This window comes from Phascolarctos cinereus, unplaced genomic scaffold (assembly GCF_003287225.1).
Source record: "Phascolarctos cinereus isolate Bilbo 61053 unplaced genomic scaffold, phaCin_HiC Scaffold_726;HRSCAF=1367, whole genome shotgun sequence".
Lineage (NCBI taxonomy): Eukaryota > Metazoa > Chordata > Mammalia > Diprotodontia > Phascolarctidae > Phascolarctos > Phascolarctos cinereus.
In genome coordinates this window covers 47,089,885-47,112,398 of record NW_027556098.1, presented here as the reverse complement: position 1 = coordinate 47,112,398, position 22,514 = coordinate 47,089,885, and the positions used below count along the sequence as shown (strand labels likewise).

Below are 22,514 nucleotides of genomic sequence, written 5' to 3'. Positions count from 1 at the left end.
AAATAGAAAAGCCCCATATGAAGAGAGAAATTTATTACAACATTTTTTGTAATATCAGTGAATTGAAAACAAAGTAGATACCATTTAACTGGGGAATTTCTAAACAAATTGTCACCTGAGTAAAATAGATAAAAATAATAATTGTACTCACATAAAATGTTATAAATGAAGAGAATAGTGACATATGAGAAAACTTCAACTAACGAAAAATGAAGTAATAGAGCCAAAAACATGTATACCAAATGACTACAACAATGTTAATGGAAACAATAAGAACAGACAAAATTGAATGTTATGTAATTGTAACAACCATGAGTGATCCTGAAGAAAAGATAAGAAAATTCAGCTCCTTCCCTTCTTTGCAGAGGTGGAACAGTGTGGGTGTTTGAACATTGTTTATGTAACAACTTACAGAGAAATGCTACTAGGCCTGAGGGAGCTAATTTACCATCAAATGGAAAGGTAGCAGTGATTATGGGACTTCCACCCACCAGTATATATGAATTTTGGTTTTTTGCAACATGCCATTCCTTTTTGCTTCAGTTGTCTTTCATGACTAGCAGCAAAAACAGATAAATGCTGAAGGGATACAAGAAATCATACCAGTAGCAAAGTGAGGTGCTGACCCTTGGGAGTCCAATCTTTAAAGGGGAACTTACTGTTAAGACAGTGGTGAAAGTTGGAGTTGGAGCTGTGCAGGGAAATGCTATACCAGATCCTAAAGGACCCCACACATGGTACCATGAAGCAATTAATGCTGCCCCATGCATTGAGGACTGTAGTATGATGACTTGGAATATTTTAGTTAAGACAGTGAGGAATAGTTTGGTTTTTTGGGGTTTTTTGCCTCAAAATGGCACCAGAATAATGTGATCTGTGCTAAATGTATTAAAAAGATCTTTGTCTGGCAATCCTACTGTTTCCCCTCTTAATTTTGTAAAGTTTTCATCTACAAGGTTTATAAGATCTAACAACTTATGCTGCATACTTTGAGAGTAAGTACCAGAAACCATTGGACCTTATATGCATTGACTTTCTTCTCTGGAAAGAGACTGTTAGAACATAAGTCATGTCATACTGGTGACAGACCATTTCTCCCAGTATGCACAGGTTCTAACAGGGAACCAGGGAGCTACTACAGTTCCTAAGGTGATCTGGGAGAAAGTAGTTATTATTTCAATTCCCAGCCAGAATTCATTCTCACCAAGTTAGAGACTTTATAAGCAAAGTACAATCTTGGGAAGATGTTATATTGTGAGCTTCTTGAGGGCAAGGACTGTCTTGTGCCCTTTTTTATATACCCTGCACTTAGCACAGTGCCTGGCAGATAGCGGGCACTTGGTACATGTTTACTGACTGACTGACTGACAGACGTTGTCTTTGGCAGAAATCAAAGTCTAAAAATATACCTCAGCACTCTCAGGGAGACCCATAGCCTGAATGTCCCAACCATACCTTGTTAAATATGGTTAGGGATCCTGAGGCCCCAAAACAAAAATCTCAGTGGAGTCAGCATGTGGAATTTCTAGTACATAAATACATGCAATATTAACAAAAATGATTCCAAAGCCTTTATCCACACATCCTACAGTTTAGGAGAGAGCCATATGTGTCTGTTTACTTTTGCTTTGGAATTGAAGGAAATAGAAAAGATTGAGAAACTCATAATGAGTATGTGTCTCAGTTATTAAATAAACTAAAGGAAGTTAGCATTGTTAGCATGACCTCAGCTCAGAACAGTTCTAACAGAAACAAGTTGCTATACAATGCCCAAATCCTTTATTAATTTCTACATATAGGTGGTAGAGCTCTGCTGGGGAATCACACAAAATGTGAACAGGGACCATACAAAATACAGACTGATAGAAATCCATATCCTACCAAGTCATAGCCTGGGCAACTTGATAGCATAAAAAATAGCCCCAGAGAATGGTCAGAGGCCCCAAAAGACAATGCACTCAACCACTTATTGCCTACTACTAGTTATCAGATAGTAATAATGGGAGTTTTTGGCCAAGAAAGCTGCCTAAACAGAGGCAAACTCCCTATTCCCTATAGATATAAACATATATCAGTAAAAATCTGAATTTTACACCAGACTGAATAATGACTAAATCCAATGAGAAACTACAATAAATTTTTTTCACCCCAGAACTTCACAAATAGTTAGCCAGAAGTCCACAGGCAATAGAAAGCAACCAACATCCAACTTAATGCCAGGAAAAGAAATAAACCAGTAACTTCCTAGTGGGATTGGTAACGCATGTAGCTTAGGAGGGCTTTGTGTCCTGAAGCATCAAGAATGAAGGGCTTCTCTGAAAAGTCCACAGGAAGATCAGGTGGCTTAAGAGTGTGGACCTTGGAGCTGCATAGGAGAACTATTATGTAGTAATACTTTGTTGATCTTAAAATAGGTACAGACACAGCAGCATTCATACCAGGACAGGCCAGGGGATCTGAACTCCTTACCACCCTGTCCTGAGGGCACTTTGAAGCCCAAAGATTCCAGGGAGCCTAACCCCAAGAAGGTCAGCACAGGAACCCAGGGCATGATCAAGCGGGACTAAGCACCCCCAACCAGAAATACAGGAGGCAGAGTTTAACCCTGGTAAAAAAGTCTCAATTCAGGAACTAAAGCTGTGGAGATAGGTAAACCAAAGAATTTACTAAGTAGTATAAAAAGAACATTGTAGATCTAGATTACCAAAAGGAAAAATAACAACCAAAAAAAGGGGAAAAAAAGAAATTTACATCATAACTTTATTATTTTTTAAAGAATAGAAAATTATACATAATAGATTTGAAGTTTCATGTGCAATCATCTTTTCATTATACTGTTATGGAAATGTTTGTTTTATTTCATAAATTAAGAATAAAATAAAATAAAACAAATGGCATACAATACATATTACATATATTTCATCAATGAAATAACATAATTATCTGCTGATGTGAGTAACCAACTCACCTATTTGTCCTGATGCATCAGTCTGGTCACTAGCCAAGTCATCCAGATGCTTCTACTGAGATTTCCGAAGTTTGTGTATGGTTGACTGTTAACTTCATATTGTCCATTTCTGAGTGACATTGGACCAGTCAACTGACCTCTCAGGGTCTTGGTTTCCTCATTTGGATCTTAGAGGCCATCAAGTCCAGATGGTAAAAACAGAGCAAAAGAGAAAAAAATTGTTAAAGAAACTAAGCTATTTGGCCATAAAGAACACTAAGTGAGGTACCAGAAGAACGAAGTGTGAGTCTCAGCTCTGCCGTTAACTTACTCTAACACCTTGGGCAATTCTGTTCACCTCTTGGGCACTCAACTTCCTGATCAGAAAATAAAAAATGTGGGTTAAATATCTCAGGGCTCTAAAATTCTGTGAAGCTAGTGAGTCTGAAATGGTAGATCTCTAACTTTTTGACAAGATATCATAAGTAGCAACATACTTTCAAACTCTGTTTTTATTGTCAATACCAGAAGACCAGATAGACCATGATCTGATCCAGGATAGAACTGTTATGTTGTCACACTAAGCAGAGAAGAGCCTTAAAAAGAAAGAAGAGGAGGCAGCTAGGTGGCACAGTGCATAGAGCACCAGCCCTGAAGTCAGGAGGACCTGAGTTCAAATGCGGCCTCAGACCAAACACTTGATACTTACTGCCTGTATGACCCTGGGCAAGTCACTTAACCCCAATTGCCTAAAAAACTGAGAAAGAAAGGAGGGGAAATAAATTTAAACTTTAAGCCAAAGTAATATAAACTAATGATTGAGTCTGATAAAATTATCTAAACTTGGCTTTGCACTCTTAAAAATTATTGGGGACTCCCCCAAAGACCTTCTGTTTATGTAGGTTATAGTATCAAAATTTACCTTATTACAGATCAAGTCATCTTAGTATTATTATGAAAATAGTTTTGACCTTGTGGACCTCATGAAAGGATCTCAGGGACTATCAGGAGGCCCCAGACCACACTTTGAGAACCACTGCCCTACATTACATTGCCCTCCAGAGTTCCATGTCCTGGTCAGTCTTTGGAGACTTGCTCTGCTTGTAAATCTGCCTCCAAAGGATGCTACCTGTGAATGGCATAATTGTGAGTGTTTAAGTGCTTGTAGATTGAAAGTAAAGAATAACTTTAGTATGAATGTTTCTAAAGTCAGGTTTGGCTAAATTAACTTTTTAAAATATTGGGCAGCTAGAATACCAGCCCTGGAGTCAGGAGGACCTGAGTTCAAATCCGGGTTCAGACGTTTGACATTTCCTAATTGTGTGACCCTGAGCAAGTCACTTAACCCCATTGCCTAGCCAAAAATATAAAATAAAATATTTATGAAGGCCTTTGGTGTGAGGAAATTTTTCTTACCATGAATGGACAATTTAAAGATGTTATAAAGAAGAAAAATTACTCAGAAAAAATAAATAATATTGTCTAATCACAATCATTATCTTTGTGTCTGGCATGATAGATATAGATGTATACACACACACATACACATATATGTATATGTATATACCTTATATCTATATTCCAACTAATTTAAAATTAATAGAAAAATAAATTTCACATACTTTATACAAGTGGTGAAAATGCCTCAAGAAATATTGCTATTTAATTCAAAGTAAGAGCTAAGTAAAAACTACACTTCTCATAAATCTTAAAATTATTTTTAATGACCAGTAACATCTTTCAAAAACCAAGAAAGTTATAGTGTGTATGCATAACTCCTCTGCACTAGTAAAGACATATCTACTAGTAAAGAGCCACTAAAATCCATGCTACCTAAAAGCTAGCTGTATTTTGTGCTAGGGCCATGCGCGCACGTGTACATACACACGTGTTCTCCTTTCCCACCATCACCACACACATTGCCAAAGCTTCTCTCCCCACCCCTTTCTTCACAGTCCCACACAGACATAGTGTTGGGCTGTTTTTCTGACAGAGAGGCTCTTTGGTCACAGGAAGGTTTAAAAGGAGCCTAGCACAGAAGAATATCAAGAAACTTCACCTGAGTTGTTGCCCTCTAGGGAATATTTTCCTAATATGAGTGAGTGACAGTCTGCTATGTTTATTCTAGACACAGAGGAGAATAGTGTTTCATTTTAAATTATTTCTTTTTATTTTCTTTTAATCAATTGTTAGTAAAAGTGATTTTTACTATGTTTGTGATCCTTGAGTTCCATTTATTGCATTTTACCCTCAAGCCTAAAATTACTGGACTGGCCTAGTTTAGATCTGACCCAGAAAGCTGGACCACCAGCTCAAACATCATCATGATGCCTTTATTGGGAGTTGTTTTGAGACATGAGGAGAGGGCTCTCCAGACATTGTACTGAAAAGCATAGCACTATATTTCAATACTGGCCCCCCAAGGAAGAGAGGCTCAGATGTATAGAGTGTGTCATTGTTATAGTAAAAGCTAAATGAAACTGAGGTAAACCTTACATGAAGATCTGATGATATAGAAAATAAAATATGAAAAATAAAAGTTTTAATTGAAAATACTAGTTAAATAATATGCTTTGGCTTAGAAAATACTCAGTTCTTAAGGTTAATCGAGAAAGTTATAATTATATGTATGAGCATTTGGGTGTGTCTAGGAAAAGGTATGAATATACTCTAGGCTTATTACTCCAGTGTCTTTGCCAAGAAAACCCTACGGTCATTATGTTCCACGGGGTCAAGAAGATTCAGACATGACTAAGTGATTAAACAACAACAAGCCTTATTATAAGCATACCGCTGTTATCACAAACCTTCATTATCACACATACATTACCTTAATATATAAAGATGAATTTACTTCTTTTAGTAAAATATTGATAAAGAGGCATCTGCAAACATACTTTTATAAAGCAGACAATAATCTTCATAAACTCATTTTTTACATATGTCACAACAATTACTATTTGAAAAAAGTTATTAGCTATTGGGTATTCAAAGTGCATTTTTTTTTCTAATTTTGACAGAAAGATAAGGAAGACCAGTGGCTTGAGAAAAAAGTTCAGGGTAATAAAGATCATATAGTTTTGGAACATTTACAGTGGACCATGGGTTATGAAGTACAAATTACAGCTGCAAATAGACTTGGATACTCTGAACCAACAGTATATGAGTTCAGCATGCCACCAAAACCCAATATAATTAAAGGTAAGCATATCTATCTTTGAATTATTAAAGCTAGAAACATAGATTATATTGGAGTCACATGCTTTTTCATTGCATTTAGTTGATTCTTAATTGTAAAAATATTTAATTACATGTTTTCTTTTCTGTCAATTAATTGTATGTTATACTCCACTCATTATCTCTAATGTGTTTTCTAACTTCTATTGCACTGGAACAATAAAATTTTTAAGCACATATGAAATTAAAGGAGAGCTTAGACAAATCATTTAAATGACTTCTATCTTAAAGTTGTGCTTACATGCCGAAATTACTTGTTTTTCTTGGGGAATACACTTATGTTTTTTTAATATGCAGTCATCTCCCTCAATATTCATCATGAAATACAATTTCATGACCTAACAGTATTATTAACCTTAAAACTCAGTTGGGTGGCAATTACTGAACCTAAGTTGCATCTTCAGTTTGTGTAAACTCTTTAAGTAAACATTGATATTTTACAATTTCTGATAAAGACTCTTTTGTTGGAAAAGAAAAGGGAAAATTAATCTATTTAGAGCAATTTCCTAAACCAGAAAATATGAATTTTGCAATTAGCACTGTTTTCTACTATCCTGTTTCATGGATATTAATTGCAAGATGGCCCTAATCTTGGTGCCCTTTATTAATAATCTTTCAAATAAAAAGTGTAATAAAAACTATAACTCATAATAAACATAATAGACACTGACTGCTGCCTAGGAATTTTGTGTCACTTAAATACCAAGTGAAATTTAAATATGGGATACAAAGATGGTTCAACATTAGGAAAATAATCACCATAGTCATATTAAAAACCAAAACATCCAAAACCACATGATCATCTCAATAGATACAGAAAAAGCCTTTGACAAAGTACAGTATTCTTTTATGCTGCAAAGTAGAGGCACAAAGGGATCTTTTCAAAAAATATATCAAAGCAAGCATGTATCTAAAACCAAAAGCAAACATCCTATGCAATGAGAGTGTGTTAGAACCTTTCCCAACAAATTCAGGAATGAGGCAAGGATACTTATTCTCCCTGCTATTATTTGATGTTGTTCTAGAAATGCTAGCAACAGCAATAAGATGAGAGAAAAAAATTAAAGACATAGAGATAAGTAAAGAGGACATAAAACTATCCCTCTTTGCTGATGATATGATGGTATACTTGGAAAATCCTAAGGAATCAGCAAAGATACTAATTGAGATAGGGAATAGCTTCAACATAGTTGAATCTTACAAAATAAACCCTCAAAAATCAGCAACATTTTATATGGTAATAATAACAAAATCCAAGAAGCCATAATAGAAAGGAAAATCATTCCAAATAACAAAATACATAAATTATCTTGGCATGGACCTACCAAAGCATACAAAAAACTTGTATAGATTCAATGACAAAATCGTCCTGAAAGAAATCATGAACAACTTAAATAGCTGGAATAATACTCAGTGTTATTGTTGAGACTATGCCGAAATGATTAAAATGACAATGCTTCCAAAAGTAATTTATACTTTCAATGATATACCAATCAATATACCAAGAGAATACTTCTTAGAACTTAATAAAAAATAATAACAAAATTCATTTGGACAAACAAAAGATGTAGAATATCAAGGGAAATGATGAAAAGAAATAGAGATGAAGGGGAATAGCACTCCAGGCATCTAACTATATTAAAAAGCAGCAGTCATCAAAACTACATGGTATTGATTGAAAAATAGAAAGACATATCAGTGAAACAGATTAGATGAGAGAGAATCAGAAATAATGGAACTCAATAACCCAGAATTTCATATAGTGGAAAACATAAATTACTTTAAAAAAAAAAACCTCCTTTTTTGGTAGATACTGCTGGGAAAATTGGTGAGCAGTCTGGCAGAAATTAATCTTAGACCGACACCTTACACTGTATCTTTCTATATATTCTAAATGGATATGTGATCTTAATAATAAAAAATCATATTTTAAAACAACCATAAGAGAAACATATGCCTTTACCTGTTATGGGTAAAATAGATATTCCTAACTAAGCAAGAGATAGATGCAACTTCAAAAGATAAAATAGTTAATAGTAATTACATGACACTTAAAGGCTTCTGTATAGACAAAATTAATGTACCTAGGATAAAAAGAAAAGTGGTTGAATTGGAAAAAAAATCTTTGTACCAAATTTCTTTGGTCAGGGTTTGGTATATAAGATATATAAACCACACACACCACACACACACACACACACACACACACACACATATATATATATATATACACACATACATATATACATATTTAATTAAATGTTAAATAATTAAATAATATTAATATGCCCATACCTTTTGAACCAGACTCCGGGCCTGGCTTTATGTCCAACAGAAACTATCAATAAGAAGATAGCCCTCATATACACCAAAATATTTATAGCAACACTTTTTATGTGATAGCAAAGAATTAGAAATTAGAATTATTGTGAATGGCTTAATAAATTGTAGCACATGAATTTAATTGAATATTACTGTCTGTAAGAAATGATGTATGCACAAAGAAGCATGGAAAAATCTACATGAAACTGATGCAGAGTGAAGTAGGCATAGCCTAGAAAATAATATACACAGTAATCACAACAATATAGGTAGAAAAAAACAACCACACACCAAAAAGCATAAGTGAATGTAACAAAATATAAAGATCGAGCACGATTTGAATGGATATGAGAAAACAGGGAGAAAAGAGGAGAAGGATTCTGGTAGAAATTATGGTGATATAGTGATTATACTGATGTAAGAAAAAAGCAAATACTGATTTAATATATATGTGGGTGTATGTATATGTGTGTATGTGTCTATTTGTGTGTATAATTAAAAACATTTGTCTAAAACCAAAAGCTAACATTTTAAACAATTGGGGAAACACTTGAGCCTTTCTCAAAAAATATGGGGCAGCTAGGTGGCGCAGTGGATAGAGCACTGGCCCTGGATTCAGGAGGACCTGAGTTCAGATCTGGCCTCAGACAAATAACATTTACTAGCTGTGTGACCCTGGGCAAGTCACTTAACTCCATTGCCTAGCCAAAACAAAACAAAAAAAATACAGTAGTAGTAAAGTGAACATTGTACACAGTAACAGCCGCGTTGTGCAATGACTAATGGTGATAGACTTAACCCTTCTCAGCAACACAAGGATTTAAGACATCTCCAAAGGCCTCATGATGGAAAATGCTATCCACATCCAAAGAAAGAACTATGGAGTTTGAATACAGATCGAATCATACTATTTGCTATTTTTTTTTCTTCTGTTGTGTTTTATTTCCTCTTTCTGGTGGTTCCTCCTATTGGTTCTAATTCTTATATCACTAATGTGAAAATGTTTAATAGAAATGTATATGTATAGCCTATATCAGATTGTATGCCATCTTGAGAAGGGAGGTGGGAAGGGAGGGGGAGAAAAATTTAAAACTCAGAAGCTTATGGAAGTGATTGTTGATAAATCAAAATAAATTAATTTTTAAAATTGTTTAAAAAAAGAAAAAGAAAAAATATAGTAGTAAAGCAAGGATTCCGCCTTAACCCCATTGTTATTTGACGCAATTCTAAAAATGTTAGCAATAGCCATAAGATAATAGAAAAAAAAAGGTGTTAAGATAGTCCAGGAATAGATAAAACTATGCCTCTTAGCTTATGAAATATTATTTTATTTTTAAAAATCATAGAGGATCAATGGAGAAACTAATTGTTTCAGTAAGTTTTCAAGCTACAAAAAATCAGCAACATTTCTACATACATTGGCAGGTCACCCTAGGGATCTAGAGGGTGTTGTGGTGAGTCTTGGTGATTTTCCATCATACCAAAAGTATTGTAGTTTGTGACTTCCTGACCTTGGCCAGATGGAACCAGAGTAAGCCAGTTTCCCCATCTTTAGCTATGTCTCTGTAAATGAATGATTGATTTAATGTCATATAAATATGTTTTATTGTTCTCTTTCTTTTGTTGTTTTTAAGTCTAATTTAATTTAATTTTGTATTTTTTAAGAATGGATAAGGGAGGGGCAGCTAGATGGCGCAGCAGATAGAGCACTATCCCTGGATTCAGGAAGACCTGAGTTCAAATGTGGCCTCAGACACTTGACACTTACTAGCTGTGACTTTGGCCAAGTCATTTCACCCCATTGTCTGGCCAAAAAAAAAAGGAAAAAAAAAGAGTGGCTAAGGGAAACCTGCAAAGCTGTAGCTCTTAAAGAGCATACCTCAATGACTATTAAAAATATTGTAGCAGATATAGGTGTGGGAAAGTCAAGTGATTCAAGGATTATTCAAGCCCACAAAGAAACAATATCAGTTGTATCAAAACACAAATTAAAGTCTGGTCCAAAACTAAATACAACAGTTGAAAAAAATTTACTAATCCTTGCTGTGAAGAAAAAAATGCTTGTCATGTGTTAAGACAATATAAAAACTAGAGTAATGAAGAATGGCAAAAGGTTATTTTTACTAATGAAACTGACTTTTTCATTCAAGGCTTTACTGAAATCAATGTTAGAGAAAATCAAGGTGAGCCTAGAAGATCTGAACAACTTTGTCAGACTGAAAGAAAATAAAATACTCAGGGGATATTTTTGCTTCCAGTTAGCCTGGAAACCTTTTCCCCATTGAGGAAATGATGAATGGTGATAAATATCCTGAAAAGCAGAACTGTTCCAGAAGTACACAAAGAAATCCAAAATGGAAATGAAATACTGCAGTACAACCTTGCACCATATCACTTGTCAGGAAATTTAATAATTTATCTGAGAGATATGGATTAACATACTTCAGTAGACTGGGAAGTTACCTGACTTAAATCTACTAAAAACCATTGGGATATAATCAAGGCCAGAGTTGGAAAATTTTATTGTTTGTCAAAGGTACATGATAGCTAATATGATTAAAGTGTTGTTTTTTAGATGGTATCATATCCAAGCTTGACAGAGTGGAAAAGAGGCTTTGCCGTGAAGAACTGGGCTCAAATCCCACTTTGGTTGCTTACTGTTTATATGATCTTGGGTTATCACCTCCTTGTGTTTCAGTTTTCTTCTTTGGTTAAAAAAAAAAAAGAAAAAGAGATTAAACTAGATGACCTCTGACATCCCTTATAACTTTAGATCTGTGATCCTGTCATTAAAGAACATCAAAATCTTGTAAAAATGACTAATATGGAAATCTCTTACATAATTGCACATGTATAACCTATATCTAATTGCTTACCACCTCAGAGAGGTGACAGGGGAAGGAGAGAGGGAGGGATAGAATTTGGAACTCAAAACTTTAAATAAAAATGTTTTTAAAAAAGAATGAAATAAATGAATGAATAAAATAAAGAAGAAAAAGATTTTTAAAATCTTGTGGACTCAGTGCTAAATCATGTAAAAACAAGTGATTATAGCAAAAATAGGGTATTATTACACATTAAGTGTTTAGAGATAAAAGTTACGTTTCTAGTATGTCAATAAATTTATTTTGCTTTTGTCCTAGTTAATTCACACACCATGCTATTTTTTAAATTTGGTTTTCCATATGTCATTTCCTCTTAGTGGAATATGAGTTTCCTGGAAGAAGATACTTTTTTTCTTTTTTATCTCTGCATACCTGACTCCACCTAGTTTGGAGCGTAGCATGTAGTGGGCCCTTGATAAATGCTGAATAAATAAATAAATGAGTTAATTAATTGATCAATCAATGAATATGGAGTGACCTGCTGATGTTTACTTTGGAAAAGAGAAGAATTAGCTAAAACTCAAATATAAGAATTGTCTTCAGATATTTGAAAGAATGTCACATAAACAATCTATATATCCAAGCACTGGATGTCTCAATGAGTAGAAGAGGGGGAAATGAGTAGAAGCTACAGGAAGACAAATTTCAGTTTGATATCCAGAGAAAAAATTTAACAAACAGCTGTCCAAAAAAAAGAAATGAAGACTCTACCTTGCAAAGTGATGAGCTCCCTCTCATGACATGGTCAAGAAAAAGCTGTATGATCACTTAATAGAAACATTGTAGAAAGGATTCCTAAAGCGGGAAGGCAGCTGAATTAGAGGATCTTTAAGGTCCCTTCCACCTTAATGATTCTATCTTGATTCTTCTTATGTCAAGTCTCTCTTCCATGAACTATTCAAAGTCCATAGTGGAGATGAACCCATAGTATATATTAATTTGATAATTAATGCTACATTACCCTAGGCCACATCTTGCATTTGTGTTTTTTATAAAACAATTGTATTGTTACTATGTTCAGTTATGTCTTGTCTCCTTAACTAGACTGTGGATAGATTCCTTAAGTACAAGGACTTTATGCCTAGAAGAAGGTTGATAGGCTTCAGTTTTACACACACACACACACACACACACACACACACACACACACATTATTTATAGGTTTGTGTGGTCTGTGTGTGGTATGTATATATTGACTGGAGCAGCAAATGGCAAACCACTCTAGTATCTTTGCTGAGAAAACTCCACAGACATCATTAGCATGCTATGGTTCGTGGGGTCACAAAGAGTCAGATGTGATTGATTGATTGATTGATTAAACAACATTAACAAATATGTATGTTGATATAAATTTGACTTGATTCTTTTTTCCTTTGTCTTGACTCCAAACCTTAGCAATTCCTTCCATAATTGACCCCTGAGTGACTATTATCATAGCCACACTGACCTCAGAAGCTAGATTCTTAGACCAGTCTACTGTTCTTTGTTTACCGATTGATGTCCAAAGACAGATTTACCTCCCCTATTCATTTTCAATAAGCTGCCAGACTTCACTTCTTAAGTAGGACTTTCCATTCAAGATTCTACAAAGAACTTTAATGTGTTGTCTACCACATCAAGTTTGAATCCTTTACAACTTGATCCTATCCTCGCTATCAACCCTAACATTTCCCTCTGCTCCTCTCTGCTTCATAGTGTTCTTACTGTTCTCATAGCATACCAAATCAATTCCCATCTCCATCTTCTCTGCTCTTCTCTTTGCCTTCCACAGCTCACCCAACTTCTAAAATTAAGTTCAGATTTCACTTTCTACATAAAATTCTGCCTAAATGTTTAAGTCCAAAGTTAAACATCACAGAATCTTAAAGTTCTCTGCATCCAGTTGCAATTGTCAAATCTTGGTGACTTAATTTCTATAATTGTTCTTAAATCCATCATTTCTTCTCCATTGATAAGATGGAGAATTTCCAGAGGATGGCAACCATAATGTCAAAGGGTTTGGATTCAATAATATATGATACATTAGAGGAAATGTTCATGTTTAACCTGGAGAAAAGTCAGAGGAGCATTATAAACTGTCTTGAAGTACTTGAAACACTGTCATGCAGAAGCAGATTTGTTCTGCCTAGTTCCACAGAGAAGAATGAAGAAAAATGCAAGGAAATTGTAAAAGGAAAAAATTAAGAAGGAAGGCTGGAAAAATTTCCTAACAACTAGAGTTATCTAAAAATGGATTGAGATGGCTTGGAAGAAGCAAGTTCCCCCCCATGGTGGGCTTCAAGAAAAGTCAACTTGAGTGTATTATAACAGAGATTCTTTTAGGGTGTAATTAGAGTTAGTGACTGCAAAGGTTCCTTCCAACTCTTCAGTTTTGTGATTCTGTGATTCTGAACTAGAGGAATAGCAAGAAAATGAACCATGATAAAGAAGAGAAAAACCTAGACTTTGACTTTTGCTATAACTGAGACCTAATTTGATGGTGATGGTCAAATGGTGGCCTTCTCTAGTGCAGGGTGGGGAGGGAGAGAGGGAAACAGGAACTTAAAATGTGATAAAATAAATAAATTTATTACCAAAAAAAAAAAGAATGCACTGAGTTCCACATTCACTAAAGTCAGAAAAGTAGACTTCGGGCAGCTAAAGGTCTTCCTGCCCTTCAGTTTCTTCCCTTTCCCTCCCGTTCCCCCTCTTGTACCTGACCCATCCTCTCCTTTACCCCACTTCTCTCACTTGTCTGATCCCAGGGATCCTGCGTGTGTTTGCATGTGGGAGGGGTCTGTGAGGGAGAGGGGAAAAAAACATCAGCACAACTATGTAACACTCAGAGGATGAGATATTTGTGGTTGGAGACACATGTTCTGAGAACATTCCTGTTATTGTGGGCTTGCTGTCTGTGGAAACGAATCTAGTCTCAGAACACTGAGAAAACAAGATACTTATAGCATGAGCCACAGTATTTCATAACATTTCTGTTACCTCAAGCTTGGTCTTTGTGAAAGCCAATCTTGTATGAGAAAACTCAGACTTCTAATCTTGGTAATGTTTCATGAGAAAGGTAAACTGAGGCACAAAAAAGCATGATGCATTATTACCCTGTTGAGTATTCCCACCACAACAATGATTTTCACGCCTCAAAGATGCCATGGTTATCCATGTCACACTAAAGGGACTAATAGATACTGTACCTTGTCACATGATTAAATACCCCCTTTCCTACCCATGTTGCCTATCAGAAATCACAACTACTGGTCAATTATTTGTATAACACAATTTTCAAAATTTGTCTGTGGGCTAAGTGTTGTTATGTATAAAAAATTTGAAAAGATATGTGGACAAAAATTTATTCTAAAAATATGGTAAAAAAGGGGAACTTGGCTTTAAAATATGTAGAGACATTCCTTTTAAAATATTTTTTCTCTTAAATGGAATTTTCAAACATATTCACAAATTTGAGAAGTAAAAGTTAAATTATTCTGTATAAAACTTTAATTCAAATTTTTGATAGACTTCATATTCTTAACAGTATTTGACATTGTAATAATCAAAACTTTTAATATAAAAAATATTAATTTAATGACATATCAGGTTTAGAAAAGGTATTATCAACTCCAAGGAGTAAAATGTGTTTTTAGGGGAAAAAAATGGTATTTTTTTGGTGAGGCAATTAGGGTTAAATGACTTGCCCAGGGTCAAACAGTTAAAAACAGTATTTTTCGATAGAAATTTTACAAAGAATTTTCCACAGCGTTGCTAATGTCTTTAAAATGTTCATTGAAATTTGATGTTTAGTCTCCAATAATCTTGAAGTTAAAATCTCATAAGTAATTTTTTTTCCTGAAGTTTTGGTCTAATTTTCATTGAAATATATTCTCTTTTTTTCCTTATTAGGTTTCTAAAATGTAATGTTTTGTTTATTTTAAGATACACTTTTTAACGGCTTTGGACTTGGTGCAATCATTGGAATAGGAGTTGCTGCACTTCTACTAATTTTTGTGGTAACTGATGTTAGCTGCTTCTTTACCCGACAATGTGGATTGCTAATGTGTATTACTAGAAGAATGTGTGGAAAGAAAAGTGGTGCCAGTGGCAAAAGTAAAGATCTAGAAGATGGAAAAGCTGCATATTTGTGAGTATCATACATTTATTTTTAAAAATCTTAATCTCAGATTCTAACCTGTTACTTATTTCAAGCAATATCTGAGTACATAAAAACAACCTATTTTGTAAAGACTGAGTTGTAAATTTTTCTAGTAAGACTATTGCATCTTATGCTACCTTTTCCCCGTTATAGTTTATATTTCCCTGAGTTAATGGTATTTTCGCAGAATCAAAGAATTACATAGTCACAAAATTTGAGAAATGGCCTCAGTCACTGTCCAGTCCAATCCATACCTAAAAGGACTCAACACTGTTATATCCAACAAGTAGTTATCCAGATTTTGCTAGAAGACCTCCAAATCGGGGAATCCATTACCTCTTAATCATAGATCATTTAACTTTTGAGCAGCTCTAAATGTTAGGAAGGTTTTTTTTCTGACTTCAGGAAACCTCTTTACCCAGGCTCTTCTTTCTGGCGCTGAACAGAACAAATCGTTCCCTTCTCTACATGGCAGGCTTTCAAATATTTAAGATGACCATAATGTCCCCCCAATTCTTCTTTTCTCCAAATAAATATCTCCAGTTGCTTCAGACAATTCTCATATGACAGAAACTCAAACAAGGGCCGACTTCCTGACTTCCATCCTCTGGACGCTGTCCAGATTATCAATTACTATCCAGCAGTCAATTCTTCTTAAATTGTAGCACCCAGAACTGAACACAGTACCACTGACAAAGGCAAACTACAAAGGGACTATAACCTCCTTATTCCTAGAAGAAACACATCTCAGCAAAGCCCAAGATCACTTTAGCTTCTTTGACTGTTACGTGACACTGTTGATTCATATTGAGCTAATATTCCACTCAAACTCCTCGGTCTTTTTCAGAGAAACTGCTAGCTAACCATGCATCCTTCATCTTGTACTTGTGAAGTTGGTTTGTTTTTGTGCCCAAATGTCAGAATTTACACGTATCCCTATCGCATTTCATTTTAGTAGATACACCTCAATGCTTTCAGCATCTTTTTGTATCTTCATTCTGTCATCCAATATATTATCATGCCATATATTAGCAATGCCATCCTTTGATGACATCCTTTAGTGTAATCTGCAAATTTTATGAGCATGTTATCTGTACCTCTATCCAGATCAGCGATCAAAATGTTAACCTGCTATGTTGACATTGAATCATTAATAAAATTAATATGAAATACTTTGTGAAGTTTCCTAAAATCTAGGTAAACTATCTATAGAATTTCTTTCATCTAGAAGATTAATAACTCTACCCAAAAAAGACAATAAAGTTACTCTGTTATGTCCTAGTCTTGATGAAGCCATAGTGACTCTTTATATCACTGCTTCCCTTTCTAGATGTTTCTGTTGTTGTGTTGTTTCAGACGTATCTGACCCTTTATGACCCCATTTGAGGTTTTTTTTGCACATCAGAGCTTAACCATAAGTGAAAAAAGACCGATATTCCATAATAAAAAGGTATTTGAAGCTTTCTTAGAAAGAAAACCAGACCTGATGACATTATTTGCTTTTCAGAGACCCAAGACAAAAGAAATTCAGGAAGGATAAATTAATATACCAGCCAAGGACAGCAACAGCAACAAAGTAACAGGAGATACTTTTTTCTAAATGTACACAAGGAGACAGTGGTGAAGGCAGAAGTCAGGTAGAGGTATCAATAAAGAGGAGGATAGGGGTTAGTATAAACAGAACCTGGCAACACCCTCACTATGGGCAAATTAGTGTTGGGGTGTTTTTGTGGCACTACTTATAAAATGGAAGAATGCATGAAATGGGGGAAGGGAGCAGGGGAATAGATGGGAATGTGTAATGTGCCAATGTCAAATCAAGGACTAGCAACGAGAGAGAAGGTGACCCCCATGCTCTCTCAAGAAGAGAAGAGCCAGAAGGGGAGTGAGTAAAAAAGGAGAGGGGAAGGACTAAAAAGGGAAGGAAAATGAAGGAATCTTTGTTTTAGTGATGGGAAGGAGTTCTGCTGATGAATACTTCTGTGGGTGAAGACAGATGTTGTGTGAAAAAAAGATGGGAACCCTGTGCTTGGGTGTGGTCTAGGGCATTTGGTGCTTGAAAAGATTACTTGTTCTACATCAGGAGAGGAGTTAGAACTGGGGGCAACTGTCAACTAGGGGAGTAGGAGGGCATAGACCCATGGAAGATATTTTTATGCAAATGCAGAAAGAAGGTAACCAGAAGAAAGGTATAAATCAAAAGTGGGCTGAGTAATTAGGGAAGTGAGAAAGGAGAGTACTCTTCTCTGTCACCTGTAGGAATTGGCATTGTTATAGGAATAAAGGACAATGGAAAGCAGAAATTCACAGGACAAGCTACATGCAAGAGGCAGTGGCAGAAATTTCCTAGGAGAGCCTAAAATAGATACCTTAGAAGCTTTGATTTTATGAGGAATACAGAGAATCAAGAACTAGATAATTATAAAGTTCATGAACCAGACAATAAGTTTCTAGACAAAAAGGGAGAGTGGATAATGAAAAGAGTAAGAGAAAGCTTCCCTGGAAATGGGCACCCAAAAAAAGGCGAAATATGAAAAAGTAGTGAACAAGACTAGTTGAAGGGGAGGAAAGGAAGCAGAAATCTGCTTAACTAACTGAGAGGGGAAAAAAGAAGGCAAGAATTAAACATAAAACAGGAAAGAAAAATGAATTAATAAGTAAAACTCCATAAGGAAAAAGATAACAAATGAGTGAGGCCATTGGTAGTGAGAACTATTGGTAATGGAACCACCTTAAAAAAGATCAAGCTACAGTAATTCAAGGAAAATAGTACTGTGTATACAGCAGAAAAATTGTAGAAATCATAACTTTAAAATGTTATAGACAATTGGAGGAAAATATGAGCATAACTCTCATAACTTTAAATGTGAATGAATTAATACAATTAAATGGAAAAGTGGCAAATTGGATAACAAAATCCTACAATTTGTATGCAAATTAAAAGTGAAGTGATAGGAAAAAATTTACTATACATCAAGTGAATTCAAAAAGGCAGGAGCTGCAATCAAGCTATCTGACAAAGAGAACTAAAATAATAATAATATTCAATAAAAAGGAATAAACAAGGAAACTACATTATACTGAAAGGAACCATAGATAATAAACCAATTCAGTGATAAAATTATATGCTCTAAATGCCTTCATATCCAAATGCATAAAGGAAAAATTAACTGAGCTAAAAGAAAACATAAACAGTAACATAACAGTGGCAGGAGACTTTAATATCCCTCTCTCTATGTTAAATATGTCTAACAGAAATCTAAACAAAAAGGAATATATGAAACTGAACAAATTTCTAAAGAAACTGGAGCTAAAAGATTTGTGGCATCTTCTTAGTGAGATTACAAAAGAGTATATATTATATATATATATATTTTTTTCAGTGCATCATGGAAGTTTTACAAAAACAGACCATGTGTTAAGATACAGAGATATTGCAAACAAATATAAAAAGGCAGAAATAATAAATTAACTCTTTATGGACCATAACACAGTAAAAATAACCATTGGTTCAGGGACCATAAGTAAAAGACATAGCCCAAATAGAAACTTAACAATGAAATCCTAACTGATGAGTGGGTCAAAGAACAGATCATAGAAACAATTGATAATTACATGAAATAAAATGATGATGAAGTAATGTGCCAAAATTTCTGGGATGCAGCTAAAGAATTCCTTGGGGAAAAAATCATGTCTCTACAAACATGTATTAACAAAATTTTAAAAGAGAGGGCCAACAAATAAGCAAACCTAAAATAAGCATAAATGAGGAAATTTTTAAAATTAGAGAGGAAATTGATATTTTAGAAACCAAAAAACTCAGAGAAATGATTATTAAAACTGAAAGCTGGTTCTTTGATAAAACTAATCAAACCAATAAAAGTTTAGCTAATTTGGTTAAAAAGAAGATAGCAGAAAATCAAATCAACTAAACAGCAAATGAACAAGAGAAATCACAACAAAACCAGAAGAAATAAAAAGAATAATCAGAATATATTATACACAGTTATATGCTAACACAATGGAGAACACAAAAGAAATAAATACCTTCAAAAATATAAAATACTCAAACTATCAGAAGGCCAGATAAAAATTTTAAATAACCCAGTCTCAGAAAAGAAAATAGATTTAGCTGTAAAGGAATTACCAAAGTGGGGGGAAAGAAGAGAGACCCTAGGTCTTGATTCACAGGAGAATTCCATTAAATTTTTAAAAGAACACTTAGTACCAATGTTTTACAAATTATTCTCAGAAACTGAGAAAGGTAGCACCATACCAGCATCATGTTGTGAGACAAATATAGTCCTAATGCCTAAACCAGGATAACATAAAACACAGAAGGAAAGCTATAGGCCAATATAATTAGTGAATATTGACTCAAAAAGTTTAAACAAAATCCTATCAAATACACTACAGTGATTTATACAAGTAATATTCATTATGACTAAGTGGGATTTATACCAAGGATACAAAGGTGGTTCAGTGTCAGGAAAATAATTTGTGTAATCAATCGTATTAAACATTAAAACATCCAAAAGCATGTGATCATCTCAACAAATTCACAAAAGCCTTTTCCAAAATACAGTACTCTTTTTTGCTTTAACAAACCTGCAAGGTAGAGACATAGAGGGACCTTTTTAAAAATAGCATAACAAGCATCTATCTAAAACCAGAAGCAAATATCATATGCGCTGAGGATGCACTAATCTTTCCTAATAAATTCAAGAATGAAGCAAAGATGCTCACTCTACCCCCTCTTATTTAATATAGTTCTAGAAATGCTAGCAACAGCAATAATAGAAGAGAAGGAAATTAAAGGCATAGAGATAGGTAAAGAGGAAATAAAAACTATCCCTGTTTGCTGATGATATGAAGGTATACTTGGAAATCCTAGGGAGTCAGCCAAAATATTAATTGATACAATTAATAGCTTCAGCACAGTTGTAGGCTACAAAATAAACCCTGAAAAACCAACAGCATTTCTATATAATACCAAAATCCAAGAAGCCAATATAATAATAAAGCCATATCTTTCCAAATAACTACAAAATGTATACAATATCTTGAGATGGACACACCAAAGCACATAGAAGATTTGTTTAGATTAAATGACAAAGTGCTCCTTAAAGAAATAGAGAATAACTTAAATAGCTGGACAAATATTCAGTGCTTATGTCTCTAGGCCATGCCAATATGATAAAAATTACAAGGCTTCCAAATAACTCTTGGAAATTATCACTTATCATGATATACCAATCAGATTACAGAGGAGATAGTTAATTGAACTTGATAAAAATAATAACATTCATTTGGATGAAAAAAAAGATCTAGACTATCAAGGGAAATGATGAAAAGAAATAGGGATGGAGGGGGATTAATACTTCCAGACGTCCAGCTATATCATAAAGTAGCAGTCATCAAAACTATATGGTATTAGGGGAAAAAAATCCAAAACTATATGGTATTAATTTAAAAATAGAGAGATCAATCAATGGACAGATTTGACAATGGAGAATCAGAAATAGTGGAACTCAATAACCCAGTGTTTGATAAAGTAGAAAACATAAATAACCTAGGAAAAAACTCCTTATTGAGTTAAAAAAAAAACTGTTGAGATAACTGCAAAGCAGACTGGAAAAATTAGGTTTGTATCAATTTCTTACACCATATTCCACAATATCTTCTAAATGGATATGTGGATCTTAATATTGAAAATCATTTCATTTTTAAAATCAGGGGAGAAGATCATGTATATCTCCCTTCTGTGGGTAGGATATGTATTCTTAACCAAACAAGAGATAGATACAACTACAAAAGTTAAAATAGATAACTTTGATTAACTGAAACTGAAAAGCTTCTGCATTGACAAAATTAGTGAACCTAGAATGAGAAGGGAAGTGGTCAAATGGGAAAAAAATCTTTGTATCAAAGTTTGGTATCCATGATATACAAATTATACACTCACGCACATACACACACATATATGTGTGTACATATACACATATACATGTACATGTATAATTTTTATTTTATATCATATGTAATTCATATATATTTATATTTATACATAACTAATAGCCATTCCCCAATAGATAAGTGGTTAAAGGATATGAGTAGTTATCAAAAGAAAAATTGCAAATTATTCACAACCACATGAAAGAATGCTCCCAATCACTAATAATAAAAGAAATACAAATCAAAACAAACCTGAAGATCCATCTCATAGTCTGTAAATTGGCAAAGATGACAAAAATGGCAATAGTCAATGTTGGAGGGGTTGTGGAATTATAGGCACAGTAAAACATTGTCAGTGGATCTGTGGAATGGTACAACCATTTTGGAAAGCAATTTGAAATTATGCAAAGTGACTAAAATATCTATACCTTTTGAATCAGAGGTTCCATTCCTCAGCTTATATCCTAAGGAAACTATCAATAAGAAAAAACTCTCTATATACACCAAAATATTTATAAAAGGACTTTATGTGATAGCGAAGAATTAGAAACAAAATTAATGTCATTGATTGTGGAATGGCTAGAAAAATTGTGGTATGTGAACGTAATGGAATCTTAACTGTTCTGTAAGAAACGATGTATGGGGGGAGGGGGCAGCTAGGTGGCACAGTGGATAGAGTACCGGCCCTGGATTCAGGAAGACGTGAGTTCAAATGTGGCCTCAGACACATAACAGTTACTAGCTGTGTGACCCTGGGCAAGTCACTTAACCCCCATTGCCCAACCAAAACTAAAAAAACCAACAAAGAAGTGATGTATGGGATGAATGCAGAGAAACACATAAAGATCTACATCAAATAGTGCAGAGTCAAATCAGCAGAACCAAGAAAACAATATACACCCTAATTATAATGTAAATGGAAAATCCATACACCAAAACAAAAGCAAATTTAGATCAATCAGGACCTAAAAATGAAAAGATATGAGAAGACATCCCAAACCTTGTGAAGGTGGGAGTTCCACTCATGTTA

The 22,514-nt window shown here is 34.3% G+C and overlaps 1 protein-coding gene across 1 annotated transcript in view; it reads left to right on the top strand.

The window, feature by feature from the left end:
• Positions 1–22,514, top strand: part of NCAM2 (neural cell adhesion molecule 2) — a 281,382-nt gene that overhangs the window by 245,908 nt on the left and 12,960 nt on the right. Inside the window, exons 15-16 of the mRNA XM_020996054.2 lie at positions 5,968–6,148; positions 15,313–15,517. Coding sequence (XP_020851713.1) covers positions 5,968–6,148; positions 15,313–15,517 — 386 coding nt within the window. The remainder of the gene's footprint in view (positions 1–5,967; positions 6,149–15,312; positions 15,518–22,514) is intronic.